The sequence below is a fragment of the Scyliorhinus torazame genome, chromosome 13, assembly GCF_047496885.1.
Source record: "Scyliorhinus torazame isolate Kashiwa2021f chromosome 13, sScyTor2.1, whole genome shotgun sequence".
NCBI classification, from domain to species: Eukaryota; Metazoa; Chordata; class Chondrichthyes; order Carcharhiniformes; family Scyliorhinidae; genus Scyliorhinus; species Scyliorhinus torazame.
The window spans coordinates 213,194,838-213,218,454 of record NC_092719.1 but is presented as its reverse complement, the minus strand read 5'-3'; the positions used below and the strand labels follow the sequence as shown (position 1 = coordinate 213,218,454).

Genomic DNA, 23,617 nt, shown 5'->3' with positions numbered 1-23,617 from the left:
TGCGAGGGTGTGGAGCAGTGTGCGATGTGCGAGGGTGTGGAGCAGTGTGTGACGTTCGAGGGTGTGGAGCAGTGTGCGATGTGCGAGGGAGTGGAGCAGTGTGCGATGTGCGAGGGTGTGGAGCAGTGTGCGATGTGCGAGGGTGTGGAGCAGTGTGCGATGCGCGAGGGTGTGGAGCAGTATGCGATGTGCGAGGGTGTGGTGCAGTGTGCGATGTGCGAGGGTGTGGAGCAGTGTGCGATGTGCGAGGGTGTGGAGCAGTGTGCGATGTGCGAGGGTGTGGAGCAGTGTGCGATGCGCGAGGGTGTGGAGCAGTATGCGATGTGCGAGGGTGTGGTGCAGTGTGCGATGTGCGAGGGTGTGGAGCAGTGTGCGATGTGCGAGGGTGTGGAGCAGTGTGCGATGTGCGAGGGTGTGGTGCAGTGTGCGATGTGCGAGGGTGTGGAGCAGTATGCGATGTGCGAGGGTGTGGTGCAGTGTGCGATGTGCGAGGGTGTGGAGCAGTGTGCGATGTGCGAGGGTGTGGAGCAGTGTGCGATGTGCGAGGGTGTGGAGCAGTATGCGATGTGCGAGGGTGTGGTGCAGTGTGCGATGTGCGAGGGTGTGGAGCAGTGTGCGATGTGCGAGGGTGTGGAGCAGTGTGCGATGTGCGAGGGTGTGGTGCAGTGTGCGATGTGCGAGGGTGTGGAGCAGTGTGCGATGTGCGAGGGTGTGGAGCAGTGTGCGATGTGCGAGGGTGTGGAGCAGTGTGCGATGTGCGAGGGTGTGGAGCAGTGTGCGATGTGCGAGGGTGTGGAGCAGTGTGCGATATTCGAGGGTGTGGAGCAGTGTGTGACGTTCGAGGGTGTGGAGCAGTGTGCGAGGGTGTGGAGCAGTGTGCGATGTGCGAGGGAGTGGAGCAGTGTGCGATGTGCGAGGGTGTGGAGCAGTGTGCGATGTGCGAGGGTGTGGAGCAGTGTGCGATGTGCGAGGGTGTGGAGCAGTGTGCGAGGGTGTGGAGCAGTGTGCGATGTGCGAGGGTGTGGAGCAGTGTGCGATGTGCGAGGGTGTGGAGCAGTGTGCGATGTGCGAGGGTGTGGAGCAGTGTGTGACGTTCGAGGGTGTGGAGCAGTGTGCGATGTGCGAGGGTGTGGAGCAGTGTGCGATGTGCGAGGGTGTGGAGCAGTGTGCGAGGGTGTGGAGCAGTGTGCGATGTGCGAGGGTGTGGAGCAGTGTGTGATGTGCGAAGGTGTGGAGCAGTGTGCGATGTGCGAGGGTGTGGAGCAGTGTGCGATGTGCGAGGGTGTGGAGCAGTGTGTGACGTTCGAGGGTGTGGAGCAGTGTGCGATGTGCGAGGGAGTGGAGCAGTGTGCGATGTGCGAGGGAGTGGAGCAGTGTGCGATGTGCGAGGGTGTGGAGCAGTGTGCGAGGGTGTGGAGCAGTGTGCGATGTGCGAGGGTGTGGAGCAGTGTGCGATGTGCGAGGGTGTGGAGCAGTGTGCGATGTGCGAGGGTGTGGAGCAGTGTGCGATGTGCGAGGGTGTGGAGCAGTGTGCGATGTGCGAGGGTGTGGAGCAGTGTGCGATGTGCGAGGGTGTGGAGCAGTGTGTGACGTTCGAGGGTGTGGAGCAGTGTGCGAGGGTGTGGAGCAGTGTGCGATGTGCGAGGGTGTGGAGCAGTGTGCGATGTGCGAGGGTGTGGAGCAGTGTGTGACGTTCGAGGGTGTGGAGCAGTGTGCGATGTGCGAGGGTGTGGAGCAGTGTGCGATGTGCGAGGGTGTGGAGCAGTGTGCGATGTGCGAGGGTGTGGAGCAGTGTGCGATGTGCGAGGGTGTGGAGCAGTATGCGATGTGCGAGGGTGTGGTGCAGTGTGCGATGTGCGAGGGTGTGGAGCAGTGTGCGATGTGCGAGGGTGTGGAGCAGTGTGCGATGTGCGAGGGTGTGGAGCAGTGTGCGATTTGCGAGGGAGTGGAGCAGTGTGTGATGTGCGAGGGTGTGGAGCAGTGTGCGATGTGCGAGGGTGTGGAGCAGTGTGCGATGTGCGAGGGTGTGGAGCAGTGTGCGATGTGCGAGGGTGTGGAGCAGTGTGCGATGTGCGAGGGTGTGGTGCAGTGTGCGATGTGCGAGGGTGTGGAGCAGTGTGCGATGTGCGAGGGTGTGGTGCAGTGTGCGATGTGCGAGGGTGTGGAGCAGTGTGTGACGTTCGAGGGTGTGTAAGGATGGATGCTGAGCAATATTTGGGTGGGTCCTCGGCTGCGATGCCTGGGTATTAGGGTGGTCAGCAACAAAAAGTTGCATTTACATAGCGTCTTTAGCCAATTTGATGGAGGATTGTCATACCACAGAAGATAATAATGTGACCAAGGATTTGGCCAAAGAGGCATGTTCTAAGGAAACTAATTGCACTTGAGATTTGGCGAATTTTCCAGGAAGGGTACCTGCGAGCCGGGAATGGGACACTCTCTGCATGCCTGGCCCATAGGGTGAACCAGGGTCTGCAGAGGCTGAATCTATATTCCAAGGCTGGTGGTGGAGGTTCTCTGGAGTGAAAGGGAGGTGGTCCTCCAAAGCTATGATGGGCAACCTCAAAATGATTGGGGGGAGGAGTGGTGGGGGAGCGTGGGAAACTCCCTGTCCCACTGGTACCATCTCTGTGGGCTTGTGGCATCCCAACTGGTTCCAACATAGCTGAAGACTCGGACGTACACTATCGGATGTTAGGGAGCCATAAGGACCAGGAAGCTTACACGCTGATTTCACTGGATGGTGCTGGGATTGCTACACTTAGACTGGGTGAAGCACAACAGTAGATCCCAGTTTGAAGGTTTACATGTCAACTGAAGACAGGAGTTGGCCTTTTCTGTCCTTCGATTTTGAAAAACCTTCAAACTTAGGAATGATGGCCAGGTTACTGAGGTAGCACCTCTGCTCCTTCATGAAGAGGACATCCGACTACCCCTGTAACTGCCACAAAGCACGAGGGCCTTGGTTTAATATTACATTTGAAAAGTGACACCTTGGACAGTGCAGCACTCCCTCAGTACTGATCCTCTGACAGTGCGGCACTCCCTCAGTACTGACCCTCTGACAGTGCAGCTCTCCCTCAGTACTGACCCTCTGACAGTGCAGCTCTCCCTCAGTACTGACCCTCTGGCAGAGCAGCACTCCCTCAGTACTGACCCTCTGACAGTGCGGCACTCCCTCAGTACTGACCCTCTGACAGTGCGGCGCTCCCTCAGTACTGACCCTCTGACAGTGCGGCACTCCCTCAGTACTCATCCTCTGACAGTGCGGCACTCCCTCAGTACTGACCTTCTGACAGTGCAGCACTCCCTCAGTACTGACCCTCTGACAGTGCAGCACTCCCTCAGTACTCACCCTCTGACAGTGCGGCACTCCCTCAGTACTGACCCTCTGACAGTGCAGCACTCCCTCAGTACTCACCCTCTGACAGTGCAGCACTCCCTCAGTACTGACCCTCTGACAGTGCAGCACTCCCTCAGTACTGACTGTCTGACAGTGCAGCACTCCCTCAGTACTGACCCTCTGACAGTGCAGCACTCCCTCAGTACTGACTGTCTGACAGTGCAGCACTCCCTCAGTACTGACCCTCTGACAGTGCGGCACTCCCTCAGTACTGACCCTCTGACAGTGCGGCACTCCCTCAGCACTGACCCTCTGACAGAGCAGCACTCCCTCAGTACTCACCCTCTGACAGTGCAGGACTCCCTCAGTACTGACTGTCTGACAGTGCAGCACTCCCTCAGTACTGACCCTCTGACAGTGCGGCACTCCCTCAGTACTGACCCTCTGACAGTGCAGCACTCCCTCAGTACTGACTGTCTGACAATGCGGCACTCCCTCAGTACTGACCATCTGACAGTGCGGCACACCCTCAGTACTGACCCTCTGACAGTGCGGCACTCCCTCATTGGGAGCACTGCCACAGGGTGTGTGTTCGAGTCTCTGGAGTGGGACATGAACTCATGACCTTCCAACTCTGGTCCAGTGCTCTCCACACTTGAATGCGGCCTCGACAGTGAGCTGAGCGATTGGCACCTTTTCAGATTAGTTCCAATGATGGGGGCAGGCAACACAGATCGTCCAGAGCCACCTGTTGGATAAGCAGCCAGGAAGGAAGGGAGACATGAGGAAGGAGCGAGCCTGTTTGGATTTGGCGTCAAGAGAATAATAACCTTTCTCAGGGTGTAGATTGAACAAGAAGCACAAAATGACAAATGAAAACAAACTGACAGAACACTGATGGCAGCCAGAAAGCGACTGTCAAGTTTTAGCTTCCTCTTAATAAACTGCCCACCCCTCTCAGTACTGTCAGAAGGTTCGAATCCGCACTGACTGGTGATGAAATGGCGCTCCCTTAATGCACCTACAGGAGGCTTAATGCCTCCTGTCAAGTGGCTTTCATTTGATTGATGCCATCACTCCGGTGAATGTGAAGTTAGCAGGCAGAATCCTGACAGTACTTGGTGGACAGGCTGAAATGAATCCTGGGGAGACTCCTGTGTGTCTGGCCTCTGGAGTCTGATTCTGCACCAGTGTGCTGGGACTCCCCCTGGTGCCTCTCTCTCCAGCTTCATCGCCTGAAAGTAGGTGGACGGAACTTAGAAAGCGCCCTTGGCGACCTTGGGATGTCCCAAAGCGATTTGCAGCCTTTGATGTATTTCTGAAGCGCCGTCACTGCTGTAACATTGGAATTAGTGGGCGCGATTTTCCGACCCCCCCCAACCGGGTCGGAGAATCGCCGGGGGCCGGCGTGAATCCCGCCCCCGCCGTGTCCCGAATTCTCCGCCACCGGAGGTTCGGCAGGGGCGGGAATCGCGCCGCGCCGGTCGGCGGAAATCCCCCGGCGATTCTCCGGTCCGCGATGGGCCGAAGTCCCGCCGCTTTCAACCCACGCCAGCCGGTGTGGATTGAACCACCTTTCAAACGGTGGGACAAGGCGGCGCAGGCGGGCTCCGGGGTCCTGGGGGGGGTGCGGGGCGATCTGGCCCCGGGGGGTGCCCCCACGGTGGCCTGGCCCGCGATCGGGGCCCACGGATCCGCGGGCGGGCCTGTGCCGTGGGGGCACTCTTTTTCTTCCGCCTTCGCCATGGTCTCCACTATGGCGGAGGCAGAAGAGTTCCCCTCCACTGCGCATGCGCGGGGATGCCGTGAGCGGCCGCTGACGCACCCGCGCATGCGCCGCACGGCAAAGTAATTTCCGCGCCAGCTGGTGGGGCACCAAAGGCCTTTCCCGCCAGCTGGCGGGGCGGAAATCAGTCCGGCGCGGGCCTAGCCCCTCACGGTGAGGGTTCGGCCCCTCAAGATGCGGAGAATTCCGCACCTTTGGGGCGGCGTGATGCCGGACTCATTCACACTGTTTTTGGCGCCGGTCGGCGGACATCGCGCCAATTGTGGAGAATCCCGCCCAGTATTTGCGCACAGCAAGCTCCCATAAACAGAAACATGATCAGGCGCAGGTCTGTTTTAGGGAAATTGGCTGCGGTATAAATGTTGCCCGTGGACTCCAGGAAGGAGTCTCTTTGTGGAAATAGCACCGTGAATCATTTTACTTGTGCAGGCAGAAGGGGTTTTGACTTAACACCTCCTATGAAAAGTTTAAGGTTCAGGGCACAAAGGAGACTGCAAAGAGCAGGCTCCAAACTAAAGAACAGTAATGTCCCTAAACCAGGGAGAGGGACAGAAGGAAACTCCAAGAAATCAAAGAGAAAGAGCAGGAATTTGGAAGAGGTCCCCTGTGAAGTAAAGTTCAGAGTGATGAGCAGGAGGCGGCATGTCGCGCAGTGGTTAGCACTGGGACTGCGGCTCTGGGTCACTGTCCGTGTGGAGTTTGCACATTCTCCCCGTGTCTGCGTGGGTTTCACCCCCACAACCCAAAGATGTGCAGGTTGGGTGGATTGGCCACGCTAAATTGCCCCTGAATTGGAAAAAAAATAATTGGGTACTCTAAATTTATATTTTTTAAAAGAGTGATGAGCAGAGGCTCCAAGTTAAAAGACATGATGACAAAGTGCAGACCTGGGATAGTCCAGGCTTGTGGGTAGCCACAGACCTCTTCACTGGGCCTGTGAAGCAGTGCTGTTCTGTTGGTATGGCTGGGTATCTGAGAAATTGCTTGGAAGGCAAAGCTTGAAACCATCTGGCGGTCCAGGGGAGAGTCATACCGGAAGGAGAGTTTGAAACCCCGGAGGTAGACCCTTGGTGAAGAAATGCAAGAGAAAGCTTTATTTGGGAGCAAGTACCAAGCATGTTCTTCAAGAGCAGAGATTGGAAACTCTTGTGTGGAAGACAGAGGCCGGGATTCTCCCGGAATTGGCGGGGCGGCCCATACCGGAATCCTCCGCACTCCGGAGGGCTATGCCGCCGCCAGCCGGTGCGAGTTGGCGCATGCGCAAGGGGGGTTCTTCTCAGCGCCGGCCATCGCGGAGCCTTACAGAGACCGGCGCAGAGGGAAAGAGTGCCCCCACGGCACAGGCGCGCCCGCAGATCAGCGGGCCCCGATCGCGGGTCGCACCACCGTGGGAGCCCCACCCGGGGCCGGAACCCCTGCGCCCCCCTCCCCCCCCCCCCCCGAGGACCCTGCTAGACGGCCGACAAGCCAGATCCCGCCAGGATGGACCATGTCCATTTCACGCCGGCGGGACTGGCCAGGAACGCGCGGCCGCTCGGCCCATCGGGGCCCGGAAAATTGCTGGGGGGGGGGGGGGGCGCTGCCAACGGCTCCCGACTGGCGCGATGTGATCCCCGCCCCGCCCAAAAACCGGCGCCAGAGAATTCGGCAGCCAGCGTCGGAGCGGCGGGGCGGGATTCACGCCGCCTCCCGCCGATTCTCCGACCCAGCCGGGGGGTCGGAGAACCCCGCCCAGAGTTCCAGTGAGACCAGTTGATTCAGAGTGTGACAAGCATCGAGGGAGAATTGATGAGAAACCCAAAGAAGCTGTTTTGGGTGCCATCTGTCACTTGGTTTCAGAGTGTGGTGTATCTTTTAAAAAAATATATATATTTATTAAAGTTTTTTAACACAATATTTCACCCTTACAAACAATAACCCCCCCCTCGTAACAAAATAACAAGAAATCGCACAGAGCAAGATATATACATGGTAAAACAATATGATACATAGCTTTGTACACTGGCTCTCTCCCGCACGTGCCACTTTCCCCAATCCTTCATGTTATCTCTTGCTCATCCATCCTCCATTTGCTCCACCAACCTCGTCAGATTCAGTTTATGTAGGGCCCCCCAACTCCTGGCTATCTGGATCCCCAGGTACCGAAAGCTCCCCTCCGCCCTCCTCAGCGGTAGGTCCCCGATCCCTCTTTCTTGGTCCCCCGCCTGTAGTACAAAGTGCTCACTCTTCCCTACATTGAGCTTATAGCCCGAAAACTCCCCAAACTCCCTTAGAGTCTGCATGACCTCCACCATCCCCTCCATTGGATCCACCACATACAGCAACAGGTCATCCGCATAAAGCGACACCCGATGCTCTTCTCCTCCTCGGACCACCCCCCTCCATTTCCTAAACTCCCTCAATGACATGGCCAAGGGTTTGATCGCCGATGCAAACAACAGGGGGACAGGGGGCACCCCTGCCTTGTCCCTCGGTACAGCCGAAAGTACTCCGACCTCCGCCAGTTCGTCACTACACTCGCCACCGGGGCTCTGTAAAGGAGCTTAACCCAACTGATAAACCTTCCCCCGAACCCAAACCTACACAGCACCTCCCAGAGGTACTCCCACTCTACTCGGTCAAAGGCCTTCTCCGCATCCATAGCTGCCACTATCTCCGCCTCTCCCTCCTCCGGTGGCATCATTATCACGTTTAAGAGCCGCCGCACATTGGTGTTTAATTGCCTGCCCTTTACGAATCCCGTCTGGTCCTCGTGGATCACCTCCGGGACACAGTCCTCGATCCTTGTGGCTAGCACTTTTGCCAGCAACTTAGCATCCACATTGAGGAGCGAGATCGGCCTATACGATCCACATTGCAGTATCCTTGTCCCGCTTTAGGATCAAAGAAATTGTCGCTTCCGACATTGTCGGGGGCAGGGTCCCCTCCTCTCTTGCCTCATTAAAGGCCCTCACTAGTAGCGGGGCCAACAGGTCTACGTACTTCCTGTAGAACTCCACCGGGAACCCGTCCGATCCCGGGGCCTTCCCCGCCTGCATGCTCCCCAAACCCTTGCTCAGCTCCTCCAACCCAATTGGTGCCCCCAAACCAGCCACCTCTTGCTCCTCCACCCTCGGGCATCTCAGTTGGTCTAGGAATCGTCTCATCCCCTCTTCCCCCGCTGGGGGCTGGGATCTGTACAGCTCCTCATAGAAGGCCTTGAATGCCTTGTTTATTTTCGTCACAAGAGTGTGGTGTATCTGACCACAGGTTGTCTATTGCTTTTCATGGACTGTGCACTTACTGAGTATAAGATCGATTTTGTACCTTGTGTTATCCTTTCGAATCTATATCGTGGCACAGTGATGCAGTGGTTAGCACTGCTGCCTCACAGTGCCCAGGACCCGGGTTTGATTACAACCTTGTGTGGAGTTTGCAAGTTCTCCCCGTGTCTGCGTGGGTTTCCTCCGGGTGCTCCGCTTTCCTCACACAGTCCAAAGACATGCAGGTTAGGTGGATTGGCCGTGCTAAATTGTCCCTTTGTGTCCAAAAGGTTAGGTGGGGTTATGGGGATTGGGCGGGTGTTGTGACTCTGGGTGGGTGGGGTGCTTTGTCAGAGGGTCGGTGTGGACTTGTTGGGCGAAATGGCCTCCTTCTGCACTGCAGCGATTCTATAGTTGGGGTGAAGGATTTGTGTATTATAGCTCATCTTTTCTTCAATAAATATTTTATTATTTTGTTAAAACTTTACTAATGGACTCCTGTGACGCTGTTCAGTAGCTGCCCTCCGCGTATCTAAATAAAAAACAAAAGTTAGGATCTATCAAGCCGGGTTCCACCCTGGGATCTGACTTGTCCAGTCGTAACATCAGCTGGGACCGTAACAATTTCAACAATAAAATAGACAGGTTGCCAGTGGTTGGCGAGGTGGCAACAAGAGGGCAAAAACTCAAGGAAATGCGAAAAGAACTGAGGCTCAAATGTTATCAGCAGGTGGTGGGAAGGGTGTGGAATCTTCCACCACAAGCTGTAGACGAAGGACCGAGATAACGAGTTGTTCAAAAAGGCAGGACATTGAAGGGATTTGGGATCTGCTGGGGAGTCGAGCAGCTTGTGGGAAGTAAATTCCTGCGGATCGAGCGGTGAACCTGTGGCCATTTCCTGGGCTGTGAGCTTTCGGAACCTTAAGGTTCCGGGCACCCACTACCCTCTGTGTAAAAAATTTGCCTCGTACATCTCCTCTAAACCTTGCCCCTCGCACCTTAAACCTATGCCCCCTAGTAATTGACCCCTCTACCCTGGGAAAAAGTCTCTGACTATCCACTCTGTCTATGCCCCTCATAATTTTGTATACCTCTATCAGGTCGCCCCTCAACCTCCGTCGTTCCAGTGAGAACAAACCGAGTTTATTCAACCGCTCCTCATAGCTAATGTCCTCCATACCAGGCAACATCCTGGTAAATCTCTTCTGCACCCTCTCTAAAGCCTCCACATCTGTGTTTAATGGACGGGTTGCGGGATTGATCAGTGAGAATGATGGAGGGATCATATCGTTGCGTTCAAGGGGCATTGGGTAAAGAGGGCTGCAAGGTTTGTGTAGGGGTGAACATTGGTCGGACTGAATGGCCTGTTTCTGTGCTGTCGATTCCGGGAAATTCAATTTGGACCTGAATTGGGTGGACGGTGAGCGTGATTTCTCGCCTGGCTTTTTCCACAGATGTGTCTCGTTTTACTGATCCTCTATCTCTCTCTCTCCTCTCCCTCAGCTGCCTCTCATGTGTGGATGGTTCCTTCCCCTGTCACTGGTGCAAATACCGACACATTTGCACCCAGAACGTCGTGGATTGCTCTTTCCAGGAGGGACGAGTCAACATGTCAGAGGTAAGCTCCCAGGATGGGACACTGAATTAGATTGTTGTCGGTATTACGTCCGAGAGCCCTTGCACTGCAGAATCCCTCCCCCTCCCTCCCCCACCTCGACATCAACACATCGACGGAAAGCGATCCCCAGACATGGCACATTTATTGATGTCTCTTCAATTAATGAGAACACCATAAAGCAGACTCCTTGTCACAATTCACAGGATAGAAGCGATTGCAATTCGACCCCCAACACATTTGTCTTTGACGCTTGCTGTGCCCAGCTGGCTGACGGCCCTGTTTAATCAGTGGGCTTTCTGTTCGAGGTCAACTCTTTATGATAATCCAGCAACCACCGGGAGAAGCGATAATCCTGAGGGTCGGAGCAGCAATCCAGGCTTGTCATTTGTCAAGTGCGCCCCCCCCCACCCTCTCGTCTTCGGAATTCTCACGCCTGGAATCCCTCGGGCTTTCAGACACGGAGCCTTCCGCCTGGTGTCCCGAAGGTTAATGTCCTCTTCACCCAAGGGTGTCACGTTAAAGGTTAGAATGTTCCGGTTTCTGTTTGGTCACAGCGAAGCAACTGCAGGGATGATGCGGGCGACTTTTTAAATAATAATAATAATAATCTTTATTGTCACAAGTAGGCTTACATTAACACTGCAAAGAGGTTCTTGTGAAAATCCCCTAGTCGCCACATTCCGGCGCCTGTTCGGGTACACTGAGGGAGAATTCAGAATGTCCAATTCACCTAACAGCGCGTCTTTCGGGACTTGTGGGAGGAAATCGGAGCACCCGGAGGAAACCCACGCAGACACGGGGAGAACGTGCAGACTCCGCACAGACAGTGACTGAATCAAACCTGGGACCCTGGAGCTGTGAAATAACAGTGCTAACCACTGTGCTGCCGTGCTGCCCATAAGTGTTCCTTTAGTGTGCCCAGTTCAGCCAGGGTGATAATTAGCGAGGGTTCTTGCGCCTGCCCATGATTCCCAGGCTTGCGTCGTCGGTCTGTGTTGGATGTTGGCGAACAGAATCTGCCTGGGCCAAAGTGGAACACCTCTTTGTTCCGACGTAGAGCCCAGATGCCATTGTCTTCCCCCTTGTCCAACTCATTCTGCAATTTCTGAGCCGTCCCTTCCAATACCACTGTCGCTCTGGTGCAGGAGGGGGTCAACCTTGAATTAGAGCAGAGGTGTGTCGGGGTGGTGTCAGGGAGCACTTCGTCAGGCGAGGGTGACTGGAAATCCAGGACACACTCCCTCCAAAAGGCCGTCGAGACTGAGGGTCAATTGGAAATGTCAAAACTGAGAACCGTCGATTTCGATTCAGCAAAGGTATCAAGGGGTATGGAACCAGGATGGGCAGATGGAGTTCAGAAACGCATCTGCCATTATTTAAGTGTATAACAGAGAAGGCTCGAGGGGCTGAATGGTAGCCTTTTCCGTACCAATTTTTCCTCCGGCATGGTGCCAGATGCAAACCTCACCTCTGAGCATGGAATTTTCAAAGTCGTGTGTGGAAATTGGGAACAGTAGTGGGCCGGAACCTTAAGTCCTGAGCCAGGCCACTCATGGTTTTTAATGCTTGCCGTCCAGCACTTGTTCCTGCCTGTTCTGCAATCAGCCTCTTAGCTCGACCTAGGGGCGTGGCGACAGGCTTTGAGCTTAATTCTCATGCGGAGCGTTGCTGGCTCTCTCACTCCCTCCCTCTTTCAAACCCGAGCTGCTTTCGTGGAAAAGTGGCCGCTGTTTTGCTGGTTTAGAATCCGTGCCATGGGAGGGCTGTTCACCCTGCCTGGTTGATAATACATAACCAGGTGTTGGCCAGCAAAATCACCTGGGTGCATCCCAGTAGTCGTGTCCGAGAAAGGGTTTGCTTTGGGAGAGAGGGTGGTTGCCAGCCCTCGTGAGATTGCCCTGGAATATCTGGGAAAGGACCCTTGGTCTGATGGACTCTGGACAAATCCTGGATATGAACATTCGAGTGAAGTTATTGGGGCACTGAAGGAAATGTTGCTTCAAATGTTCCTTGAATATTGTTTATCCATTATTTTTTTTTAAATTGCAGCTGGATGAGGGGTGAAAGTTATTTGGGAGGGTTGCCTGAAGAGGTCATGTGATAAAGCATCCGGGAGGACGTTCAAAGTTGGTGACAGCCCATGGCGAGGAGCGAGTGAATTTAATTCCCAATCTACCAATGTTATTAAAAAGCAGCTCTATAAATAATCAGCCCACGTTAATGAGACACTACCCCTCCTCCCTGGTTTTATATGGATACGGCTAATTACCTATAAACTCTCACTCTAATCAGAGCTGTTGGAGTCGTTCAAATTCACAAGCAAAGGTAATTTCGCACAAATGGACAGTACCAAATAGCTGGGGGTGGGCTGGCGTTATGCAGAAGCAAATTGGGGGTGGGGGGGGGCAGTGTGCTGTATGTTAATCAATACCGCATTTAACCAGTGCTTATGGCCAATTAATGATTTAATTTCCAATTACCTCGCCCCCTCCTCCCCCCCCACCCCCGGGCAGGTTGTGAAATTCTCTCGCTGGCGCGATAGCTTCACCTTTCCTCTCTCTGTATCTTTAGCTGAATTCTTCTCAACCAATTAAACTGCAGACGTCGTTAACCCGCCTGCTTAATTTCATTATCTAAACCCGTATTTGGCAGGCGACTGGAACATCGCCTCAGGAAAAGTAGGAACTCGCGACCTGAGGAAAAAAAACGCGCAGTGGGATGACGTCTCCGGCAACAATGTGTGTTCCCATCAAACTGGAGGATTGGAACTTGGCTTTCACGCATTTGAAATGGCTGTAATTGTGCTGAAAAAGATTAATTGCCTGGCATTTAAATTGAAGAGCGAGGGACCTGGTTGTGTTGATGCCAGGGATGAAGTACTTGCTGAGATGGGTGCTCCCTGTCACCCACGGTCAGGTGCACCATGACCAATCTGCGTGGGTGTTGGAGATTCGCTCCCAGAACATGGCAGCACGGTAGCATTGTGGATAGCACAATTGGTTCACAGCTCCAGGGTCCCAGGTTCAATTCCGGCTTGGGTCACTGTCTGTGCGGAGTCTGCACATCCTCCCTGTGTGTGCGTGGGTTTCCTCCGGGTGCTCCGGTTTCCTCCCACAGTCCAAAGATGTGCAGGTTAGGTGGATTGGCCATGTTAAATTGCCCTTAGTGTCCAAAATTGCCCTTAGTGTTGGGTGGGGTTACTGGGTTATGGGGATAGGGTGGAGGTGTTGACCTTGGGTAGGGTGCTCTTTCCAAGAGCTAGTGCAGACTCGATGGGCCGAATGGCCTCCTTCTGCGCTGTAAATTCTATGAACAGCTGCTGTGAGCAAATATCCAGGAGGGAAATTTTTTAAAATCAAAACATGGGGAAAAAATTCACGATTTAAAGAAAAATATTTGAACTCATTCGTGGCCTCGGAGATCTCGGGCGAGCGTCATTCAGCACCGGTCCCCATACCAGACGGAACGGCGCTCGTGGGGGTCTCCCAGGGGATCGGAGGCCCCCAGCTGCATGCCCTTTGGGCAGAGTGGTGCCCAGGCACTGCGGGTGCTACCTGGGCACCCTGGCAGTGCCTCCTGGGTGGCAGCCTGGCGCTGTAAGGGTGGCCAGGTGATGCTGCCAGCTGACATGGTCACTGCCAAGGTGCCAAGCTGGCATTTTCTGTGTGCATGATCGGGCAGGGGTTGCCCTGCGCGGATGTGGGGGGGGTGGGGTGGGGGGGGGGGGGGGGGGCGAGTGGGGCCCTCCCATAGCGTGTTTGGGCTGGGGGGGCGGGGGTCAGGGGTCGCTTTGGGGACCTTGGACATCAGGACGCGATTTTTAAATGGCGTCCTCATCTCTCGTTTACCAGGGGCTGGTTTAGCACACTGGGCTAAATCGCTGGCTTTGAAAACAGACCAAGGCAGGCCAGCAGCACGGTTCAATTCCCGTACCAGCCTCCCCGAACAGGCACCAGAATGTGGCGACTAGGGGCTTTTCACAGTAACTTCATTTGAAGCCTACTTGTGACAATGAGCGAATTTCATTTCATTTCGTACATTGGTATTCAACTGCCTCCCTTTCACGAACCCCGTCTGATCCTCGTGTATGACCTGCGGCACACAGTCCTCGATCCTCATGGCCAAAGTCTTTGCCAGCAACTTTGCGTCTACATTTAAGAGTGAGATTGGCTCGACTTGCTGCTATATGTGGCGGACCCGGTGGGGAGAAAAAGGGAAAAAAGAAAAAAAAAAGAGTGAGATTGGCCTATATAACCCACACTGTCGGGGCCCTGTCCCGCTTCAGGATCAGGGAAATCAGCGCTCTAGACATCGTCGGGGGCAAAGCCCCCCCTTCCCCTGCCTCATTGAAGGTCCTTACCAACAGCGGGCCCAGCAGGCCTGCATACTTCTTGTAAAATTCAACCGGGAACCCATCCGGCCAGGGTGCCTTCCCCACCTGCATGTTCCCTATCCCTTTGACCAACTCCTCCAACCCAACCGGCGCCCCCAACCCCGCCAGCTGCTCCTCCTCCACCCTCGGAAACCTCAGCCAGTCCAGGAGGCTACCGATCCCTCCCTCCTCCAGAGGGGGCTCAGACCGGTACAGTTCCTCGTAGAAGTCCCTGAAGACCGCATTGATACCCACCACACTTCGCACCGTGTTCCCTCCTCCATCCCTAACTCCCCCGATCACCCTAGCTGCCTCTCGCTTCCGAAGCTGGTGCGCCAGCATACGGCTCGCCTTTTTTCCGTATTCATATACCGCCCCCTGCGCCTTCCTCCACTGCGCCTCCGCCTTCCTGGTGGTCAACAAATCGAACTCAACCTGGAGGCTACGCCGCTCCCTAAGCAATCCCTTCTCCGGGGCCTCTGCGTACCCCCTATCCACCCTCACCATCTCCCCCACCAACCTCTCCCTCTCTCTCCTCTCCTCCCTCTCCTTGTGTGCCCTAATGGAGATCAGCTCTCCTCTGACCAGCGCCTCCCAGACCACCCCTACTTGCACCTCCCCATTGTCATTAGCCTCCAGGTACCCCTCTATACACTTCCGGACCCGCCCGCTCACCTCCTCGTCCGCCAGCACCCCCATCTCTAGGCGCCACAGCGGGCACTGGTCCCTCTCCTCCCCCAACTCGAGGTCCACCCAGAGCATGATCAGAAATGGCTATCGCCGAGTACTCCGTATCCTCCACCCTCGGAATCAGCGCCCTGCTCATGACAAAAAAGTCAATTCGGGAGTAGGCCTTGTGAACATGGGAGAAGAATGAAAATTCCCTGGCCCCCGGCCTCGCAAACCTCCATGGATCCACCCCTCCCATCTGGTCCATGAACCCCTTCAGCACCTTGGCCGCCGCCGGCCTCCTGCCCGTCCTAGACCTGGAGCGATCCAATGTCAGATCCAGCACCGTGTTGAAATCCCCCCCCCCCCCCGCCCCATTATCAGGCCCCCGTCTCCAGGTCCGGAATCCGGCCCAGCATACGCCCCGCATCGTCCCAATTCGGGGCATATACATTGACTTAACACCACCCGCTCCCCCGCAGCCTGCCACTTACCATCACATACCTACCGCCATTGTCTGCCACAATGCTCGACGCCTCGAATGACACTCTCTTCCCCACCAAGATCGCCACCCCCCCCCGATTTTTTGCATCCAAACCCGAATGAAACACCTGCCCTACCCACCCCTTTCTCAACCTTACCTGATCCGCCACCCTCAGGTGCGTCTCCTGAAGCATGGCCACATCCGCCTTTAGCCCCTTCAGGGGCGCGAACACCCGGGCCCGCTTGACCGGCCCATTCAGTCCCCTTACATTCCAGGTTATCAGCCGGATCAGGGGGCTACTCACCCCTCTCCCCCGCCGACTAGCCATAGCCCTTCCTCGGCCAGCCACGTGCCCGCGCCCCCCCGCCTGGCCCGTTCCCCACAGCGGCAGACCCCCGTCCCGACCTCATAGAGGTCATCATAGAATTTACAGTGCAGAAGGAGGCCATTCAGCCCATTGAGTCTGCACCGGCCCTTGGAAAGAGCACCCTACCCAAGGTCAACACCGCCATCCTATCCCCATAACCCGGTAACCCCACCCAACACTAAGGGCAATTTTGGACACTAAGGGCAATTTAGCATGGCCAATCCACCTAACCCACACATCTTTGGACTGTGGGAGGAAACTGGAGCACCCGGAGGAAACCCACGCAGACACGGGGAGGATGTGCAGACTCCGCACAGACAGTGACCCAAGCCAGAATCGAACCTGGGACCCTGGAGCTGTGAAGCAATTGTGCTATCCACAAGGCGACCTCCTCTACCAACTCCAGCTCCCCCTTGGACATTCCAGCAGCAACCCGATACATCCCCCCCCCCTCACCCCCCCCCCCCCCCCCCCCCCCCCCCCGTCACCCCCCGCCCCAGCTAGGTTCCCCCCTAGCTGCATTGCTCCCCCCATTGCACTCCCGTGGGTCTAGCTACACCTTCTGGACTGCGGTGGTGCAGGAGGTGCTCACCACCACCTCCTCAAGGACAATTAGGGATGGGTAATGGGTAATTAGCCAGCGAAACCGCGTCCCAAGAACAAGTAAAACAAGGGGCAAGGTAATCCTCCTCTTGTTTAGATCTGGTTAGATTCGCCCGCTGCCTTGACTAAAGAACATCCGAAGATCCCCGGCTCGGAAGACTGCCTCCCCAATGCATTTTTCTATTTTCTGATTTGGCCTCCATACGCAGTGTGAGGCCATGGCCACTGGGCTAAACCTGTCCAAACCCGTCCTACATCAAACCTTTGCAAACCCAGGTCGCGTTACGTTGCTCAACCAGTGCAGTTTGGTGTTACAAACATATTAGTTAGGAGCTGGTCCAGGCCATTCAGCCCCTCCAGTCAGCTCCACCATTCATTAAGATCATGCCTGATCAGATTGTGGCCTCGATGCCACTATCCTGCCTACCATCGATAATGTTTGCCTCCCGTGTTAGACGAGAGTCCACCTACCTCCGCCTCCAAAATATTCAACGACCCGCCCTCCACCGCTCCCTGGAGAAGCGGCTTCCACAGACTCAACCTCCTCTCAGAGAAAAACATTCTCCCCATTTCCATCGGAAATGGGGGACTCCTTATTTTAAAACTGTGCCCCCGGCTCTGCCGTCTCACTCAAGGAGAAGCATCCTTTCAGCATTCACATCGTCATTCCCATTAAGGATCTTCTATGTTTCACTGGGATCATCTCTCAATCTTCCATTGGAAACAGGCCCAGTCTGTCCAACCTTTCCCCAGAAGGTAAGGCCCTCATCCCAGGTCTCAGTCCAGTGAACCATCTCTGAACTGCTTCTAATGCAATTAGTGTTTGTCTTCCGAGCCGGGGATCTTCGGATGTTCTTTAGTCAAGGCAGCGGCCGAATCTAACCAGATCTAAACAAGAGGAGGATTACCTTGCCCCTTGTTTTACTTGTTCTTGGGACGCGGTTTCGCTGGCTAATTACCCATTACCCATCCCTAATTGTCCTTGAGGAGGTGATGGTGAGCACCTCCTGCACCACCGCAGTCCAGAAGGTGTAGCTAATGTGTGTGTGTTTGTGTGTGTGTGTTGTGTATATGTGTTGTCTGTGTGTTGTGCTTATGTGTCTATGTATGTGTGTTCTGTGTGTGTTGTGTTTTGTGTCTGTGTATGTGTGGTGTGTTTGTGTGGTGTGCGTGTCTTGTGTTTTGTGTGTGTGTATGTGTGTGTTGTGTTTTGTGTGTGTTGTGTTTTGTGTGTGTGTGTATGTGTGTGTTGTGTTTTGTGTCTGTGTATGTGTGGTGTGTTTGTGTGTGTTTATGTGGTGTGCGTGTCTTGTGTTTTGTGTGTGTGTATGTGTGTTTTGTGTGTGTGTATGTGTGTTCAGTGTGGGTGTTTTGTGTGTGTTGTATGTGTGTTGTGTTTTGTGTGTGTGTATGTGTGTTTTGTGTGTGTATGTGTGTTGTGTTTTGTGTGTGTGTATGTGTGTTTTGTGTGTGTGTGTGTGTGTTTTGTGTGTGTGTTGTGTGTGTATGTGTGTTGTGTTTTGTGTGTGTGTATGTGTGTTTTGTGTGTGTGTATGTGTGTTTTGTGTGTGTGTATGTGTGTTTTGTGTGTGTGTTTTGTGTGTGTTTTGTGTGTGTATGTGTGTTGTGTTTTGTGTGTGTATGTGTGTTGTGTTTTGTGTGTGTGTATGTGTGTTTTGTGTGTGTGTATGTGTGTTTTGTGTGTGTGTATGTGTGTGTATGTGTGTGTTGTGTGTATGTGTGTTTTGTGTGTGTGTATGTGTGTAAAAAAGAAACAAATATTTGCCCCAGCTGGTTTGCAGATGTCTGTAGCGGCCTCACAGAGGCCTCTGGCTCTGCAATTACCTCCGAGAGCTTCAGTTACAGGCCTTGAGTGGGCATGCTATTGTTGGAACATCAGTCTGATGTGTACGCTCCCCTCGGCCCTTTGGGTTAATACTGATGGAGTGGAGCTCCTGCGGGCCTGCTACTAAATGTCACCATAACGGCTGCTGGCTCCATTGATTCTAAAATGACCCCACCGGGCTTCTCCAATTCCGGTTGTTGGTCTTGTACGCAAACTGCAGATTTCCCTCCCCACCCCCGCTCTGTGCCCCCTACCAAGCAACTGTGCTTTATGCTGAAGTCACTCGTTTCAATCAAAAGATGATTGGGGGGGGGCGGGGGCGGGGAAGAAATAGAAATTCCAGAAAACTTGGCCAAGAGCCGGGAACAGCTCTCGCCCACAATCAAGGCAAATGGTACGTTAGCCTTTGGTAAAAGGAGGTTGGCATTTTGATAAGCCCACACCTGGTGTACTGTGCACGGTTCTGCTTTCCTTATCCGAGCAAGGCCATACCGGCCTTGCAGGGAACGCAATGCAGGTTCATCGGATTGATTCCTGGCTTGAGGGGATTTCTCGCTGAGGAGAATGGGAATTCTCTGACGTTGAGAAGAATAAGACCGAGAAGTACAACATTTTGTGAAGGGCTCGGCAGGGGAGGCGCTGAGGGGCTGTTACCCTCTGGGCCAGGAGCCTAGGTTCATAGTCTACCGGTACAAGGGGTCGGCCATTTTGGTCTCAGATGAGAAATTTCCTCACTCGGAGCGTTGGGAATCTTTCAAATTCCCGACCCCAGCGAGCTGGATGCTCACTCATTCAAGACTCACGCAAGACGGAGATGAATCAATTTTTGGATAAATTTACGTTTCAAGGGACAAAGCAGGGGATTGGATAACAGGTCAGCCATGGTCTTATTGATTGAATGGCAGACCAGGCTCAAGGCCTATTACTGTCATCATTTCTTATGTTCTCATTTAGTCTTACCCAAACCTTTCAGAATCATGAATACAACTGTTAACTCTCCCTCTTAACCTTCCCGGCTCCAAGGAGAACCATCCCAACTTGCTAACCTGTCCACATAACTGGAGCCCCTCATCCCTGGTACCATTCTGGTCAGCCTCCTCTGCACCCTCTCCAAAGGCTTTAACCGTCTTCCGAAAGTGTGGCGGCCAGGATTGGACTCCCCTTGAGGCCTCGGCTTCCCGCTTGAGCAGGTCTGAGGCCGGAGTAAAAAGCAAACCCAGAACAAAGCACAGGAAGCAATGAGGAGGCAAAATCTGCTTAGATCAAGGCTGTTTTATTTGTTGAAATGGGAACGTACTTACACTGCATCAGTTTAGCACACTGCGTGTAGATTTGGCTCAGGAAGAAAGAAAATATCCCTTATCGTACAGACCATGAGCTGCCGCAGTGCAGGATTAACTAATATTATTTACCTCAATTTATCCAGCACTATCGTTTAGCAATGAGGATATCAGCACTGTCAGACAAAATATCTCCTCGAAATATGTCCCCCTTTTCCCAAATCGGGGAACCAATTCAGCAAATATTTCCAAACAGCCTTTCTTGATAGCCACAAGGCTAAAGATTTCACTGCTTGTAATCTCGGAGGTCATTTCATTTTTTCCGATGATTATTTGAGAGCCTGGCTGCTGTGAGGCCCACCGCTGTCTCCCTCCCCGTGCTTATCCCAAGACGGTTCGGGTGTGCGCCGAGGCGCCTGCTTGCTCTTTGGCAGGCCCAGGCGTTCTAATGTCCCGTGGCTCAATAGAAACGAGAGAGCAATAGAACGGTCAGCGTGCTGGTGGCTTTGAAGATGAATGGTGGGCGACAGAGAATGGGTTTAACTCTTCCAAGCTTGTGTCAGGGCTTTTAAAACTCTATTTCATAGAATTTAGAGTGCAGAAGGAGGCCATTCGGCCCATCGAGTCTGCACCGGCTCTTGGAAAAAGCACCCTACCCAAGCCCACACTTCCACCCTGTCCCCATAACCCAGTAACCCCACCCAACACCAAGGGCAATTTTGGACACTAAGGGCAATTTATCATAGCCAATCGACCTAACCTGCACATCTTTGGACTGTGGGAGGAAACCGGAGCACCCGGAGGAAACCCACGCACACACGGGTAGAACGTGCAGACTCCGCACAGACAGTGACCCAAGCCGGGAATTGAACCTGCGACCCTGGAGCTGTGAAGTAATTGTGCTAACCACCATGCTACCGTGCTTCATTTCACTGCATCCCACCTCCTAAAAGGAAAACAAGAACCATTCTTCAAAGAGATTGGTTCACTTGGTCTGCATGGGGTGGGGTGGTGGCTGTGGTGATAGCATGGTTGTGTTGTAATTCACCGACTGACCACTTGAAGTCTTATTAGCATATAAGTGAATGTGAGAGTCAGGTGACCTGAGACCGATTGAGAGCTGGAAGAGAGAGGTTGTTTGTGCATGATCTTACTGCTATTCATCTGTCATTTTGTATATAGTAGACCCACAGTTAATATTAATAAATCGTTTATAACTTTAGCTACAAGGGTTCTTGTAATATAAATCAGGCCATCCAACAAGAACATTACAGTGGGTGTGGGGCGGAGGGTGGAGAGCAGGGGACCATCGCAACCATGTAAGATCTTCTCTTTATCTGAGGTCTACACATCAGTGCATCTTTCGGGCAGCACGGTGGCGCAGTGGGATAGCCCTGCTGCCTCACGGCGCCGAGGTCCCAGGTTCGATCCCGGCTTTGGATCACTGTCCGTGTGGAGTTTGCACATTCTCTGCGTGGGTTTCTACCCCCACAACCCAAAGATGTGCAGGTTAGATGGATTGGCCACGCTAAATTACCCCTTAATTGGAAAAAATGAATTGGGTACTCTAAATTTTGAAAAAAACAATCAGTGCATCTTTCTTAGGCTGTGGGCCTAAGAAACTATGGGCGCCTGACAATGCATTTCTCCTGAATCGTGCTGATGGAGACAGGTGACAACTGCATTATTGTGGCACCTGCGGCTGCTAATCTGTCCACGAGGCAGTTTTGATTCGCTCCAGCAAGGAGCTGACAGTGACACTTTGAGCTTAATGGCCTCTTTGTGCATTGAAATAGAAAGACATTTCGAAACAGTTAGGAGCAGGAGGTGGTCATTCGGCTCTTCAAACCCATTCCGTCACGGCTGATCACAATGCAACTCAATAGCCCAATCCCTCTTTCCCCCATATCCTTTGATCCCATTCTGCCGTTCTAGCTCAGCACAGATTGGGACGAGAACACTTTCACTGAAGTCCGCTGTTACTCAGTGGCTCTTGCAGAGGGAGCGCTGCACAGCTGGAGGTGCCATATTTTGATTGGGGTGTCCTGGTCAATATTTATCCCTCAGTCAACAGCACTGACGAACAGACATGATCACATTTCTCTTTGTGGGAGCTTGCTGTGCATAAAATGGCAGCTACTGTTCCCACATTACAACGGTACTTGGACTGCAAAAGAAAAATATGCCATTGGCATTGGGACATGCTGAGGTCATGAAAAGGGACTGTACTTTCTTTCCTTGTCCACTCTCATGATGAGAGGGGGAGCCAATGTCGTTTTCCCATGTCAGAGGGTCTCCAGCAGTGGGCTAATTTAATTAGACAATGTGGCTGGCTCATTGGACCAACTCATAACGATGATCCCTTGAGCTTTAGGGTCAGATTTTGCGACCAAGGCGTGAAACGTGAGTGAGGCGGGCCCGCAGACCTCGGGAACAGATCCTCGGTAACCATGGGGATGGGCAAGTGCTGAGTTGAGTTCTCTGGAACTTTGTCCCAGTTGTTTTAGAAGCTATTTGGCCCTCCCGCTCTCATCTCTTACAGCCTCTCACCTGTACATATCTTGCATGGCCACCCATAACCCTATGACTGCCTCCATAGCCACTCATCCAGTATGTATGGGCAGACCTCAGGAGCCATGAAGAAATAGAAAAAAACCTTCCAACAATCTAATAAAACTCCCACTCATACACACTTCACCGTCTAAGCGAAAGCTCAAAATGAAGCACCTGTAAGGACTTAATTACCTGCAAAGACTCGCATTCAAAGTATCGTATGGCATCTTTGACTTTGTCTACATATATATTTCTGGAACTCACCACTGTGAGTTCCGAGGATCTGTTTCCGAGGTCTGCGGGCCCGCCTCACTCAAGTTTCCCGCCTTGGCCACAAAAATCTGACCCTAAAGCTCAAGGGATCATCGTTATGAGTTGGTCCAATGAGCCAGCCACATTGTCTCCGCTCTGCGGAGAATCGCGTGCCGGCGTCGGGGCGGCGTGCCGCGATTCGCGCCGGTCGCGGGGATTCTCCGGCCCGGCCCTGGGCTGAGAGAATCCCTCCCTCTACTCTTGGACACTTTCTGGTTGAATATTAAGAATTCTGTTCGGGTAGGATACCAACAAGACCAGGATCACTCACTGGGTGGCGAGCATAGTCCCCAAGATACCGGAAATGCGAGGATATTCATTTCAGGAAAGGGCCTCATCATTCTTGACAGCAGAATGCTGAGAGATGAACAAATTGAGGTCTTTGATGAAAGGTACTGATAGGAATGGATACAGGGAGAATGCTCCCCCTGTGGGGGGGCGGGGGGGGGGGGGGGGGGGTGGGGGGAGGAGAGAGCAAAACCATAAGCTGCCAATGTAGGACAGTCACCAAGAAATCCAACAGGGAATTCAGCAGAAACTGACTTACCCAGAGAGTGGTGAGAATGTGGAACTGGCTCCCACATGGAGAGGTTGAAGCAAATAGCGGCAATGCATTTTAAGCGCCCCACAACCCAAAGATGTGCAGGCCAGGTGGATTGGCCACACTAAATTGCCCCTTAATTGGAAAAAATGAATTGAGCACTCTAAATTTAAAAAACAAAATGCATTTTAAGGGAAAGCAGAGTAAGAGGTCTTACGACACCAGGTTAAAGTCCAACAGGTTTGTTTCGAATCACTAGCTTTTGGAGCACTGCTCCTTCCTCAGGTGAATGAAGAGTAGAGATACTGTGGCCGGGATTCTCTGATCCCGGGGCGGGCGCGAGAATCGCGCCACTCCACCCCGATGCTGGTCCGCCGATTCTCGGGCGCCTGCGGGATCGCCCCCGCGCCGGCCGGGGGCCGTTGAAAGCAGCCCCACGGGGAATTCTCCGTGCCCCGACCGGCCGAGTCCCGCCGGCATGGGTCACGTATGGTCCCACACGGCGGGACCTGGAAGTTCAGCGTGCGGGGGCCGTCCTGGTGGGGGGGGGGGGGGTCCTCCACGGTGGCCTTGCCCGCGATCAGGGCCTACCAATCGGGGG

General features: G+C 53.7%; 1 protein-coding gene across 2 annotated transcripts in view; it reads left to right on the top strand.

The window, feature by feature from the left end:
* The window catches only part of LOC140388602 (plexin-A1-like), a 626,216-nt gene that overhangs the window by 354,962 nt on the left and 247,637 nt on the right, over positions 1-23,617 (top strand). For both annotated transcript variants that reach the window (XM_072473037.1, XM_072473038.1), the window contains exon 9: positions 9,875-9,989. In XM_072473037.1, coding sequence (XP_072329138.1) covers positions 9,875-9,989 — 115 coding nt within the window. The remainder of the gene's footprint in view (positions 1-9,874; positions 9,990-23,617) is intronic.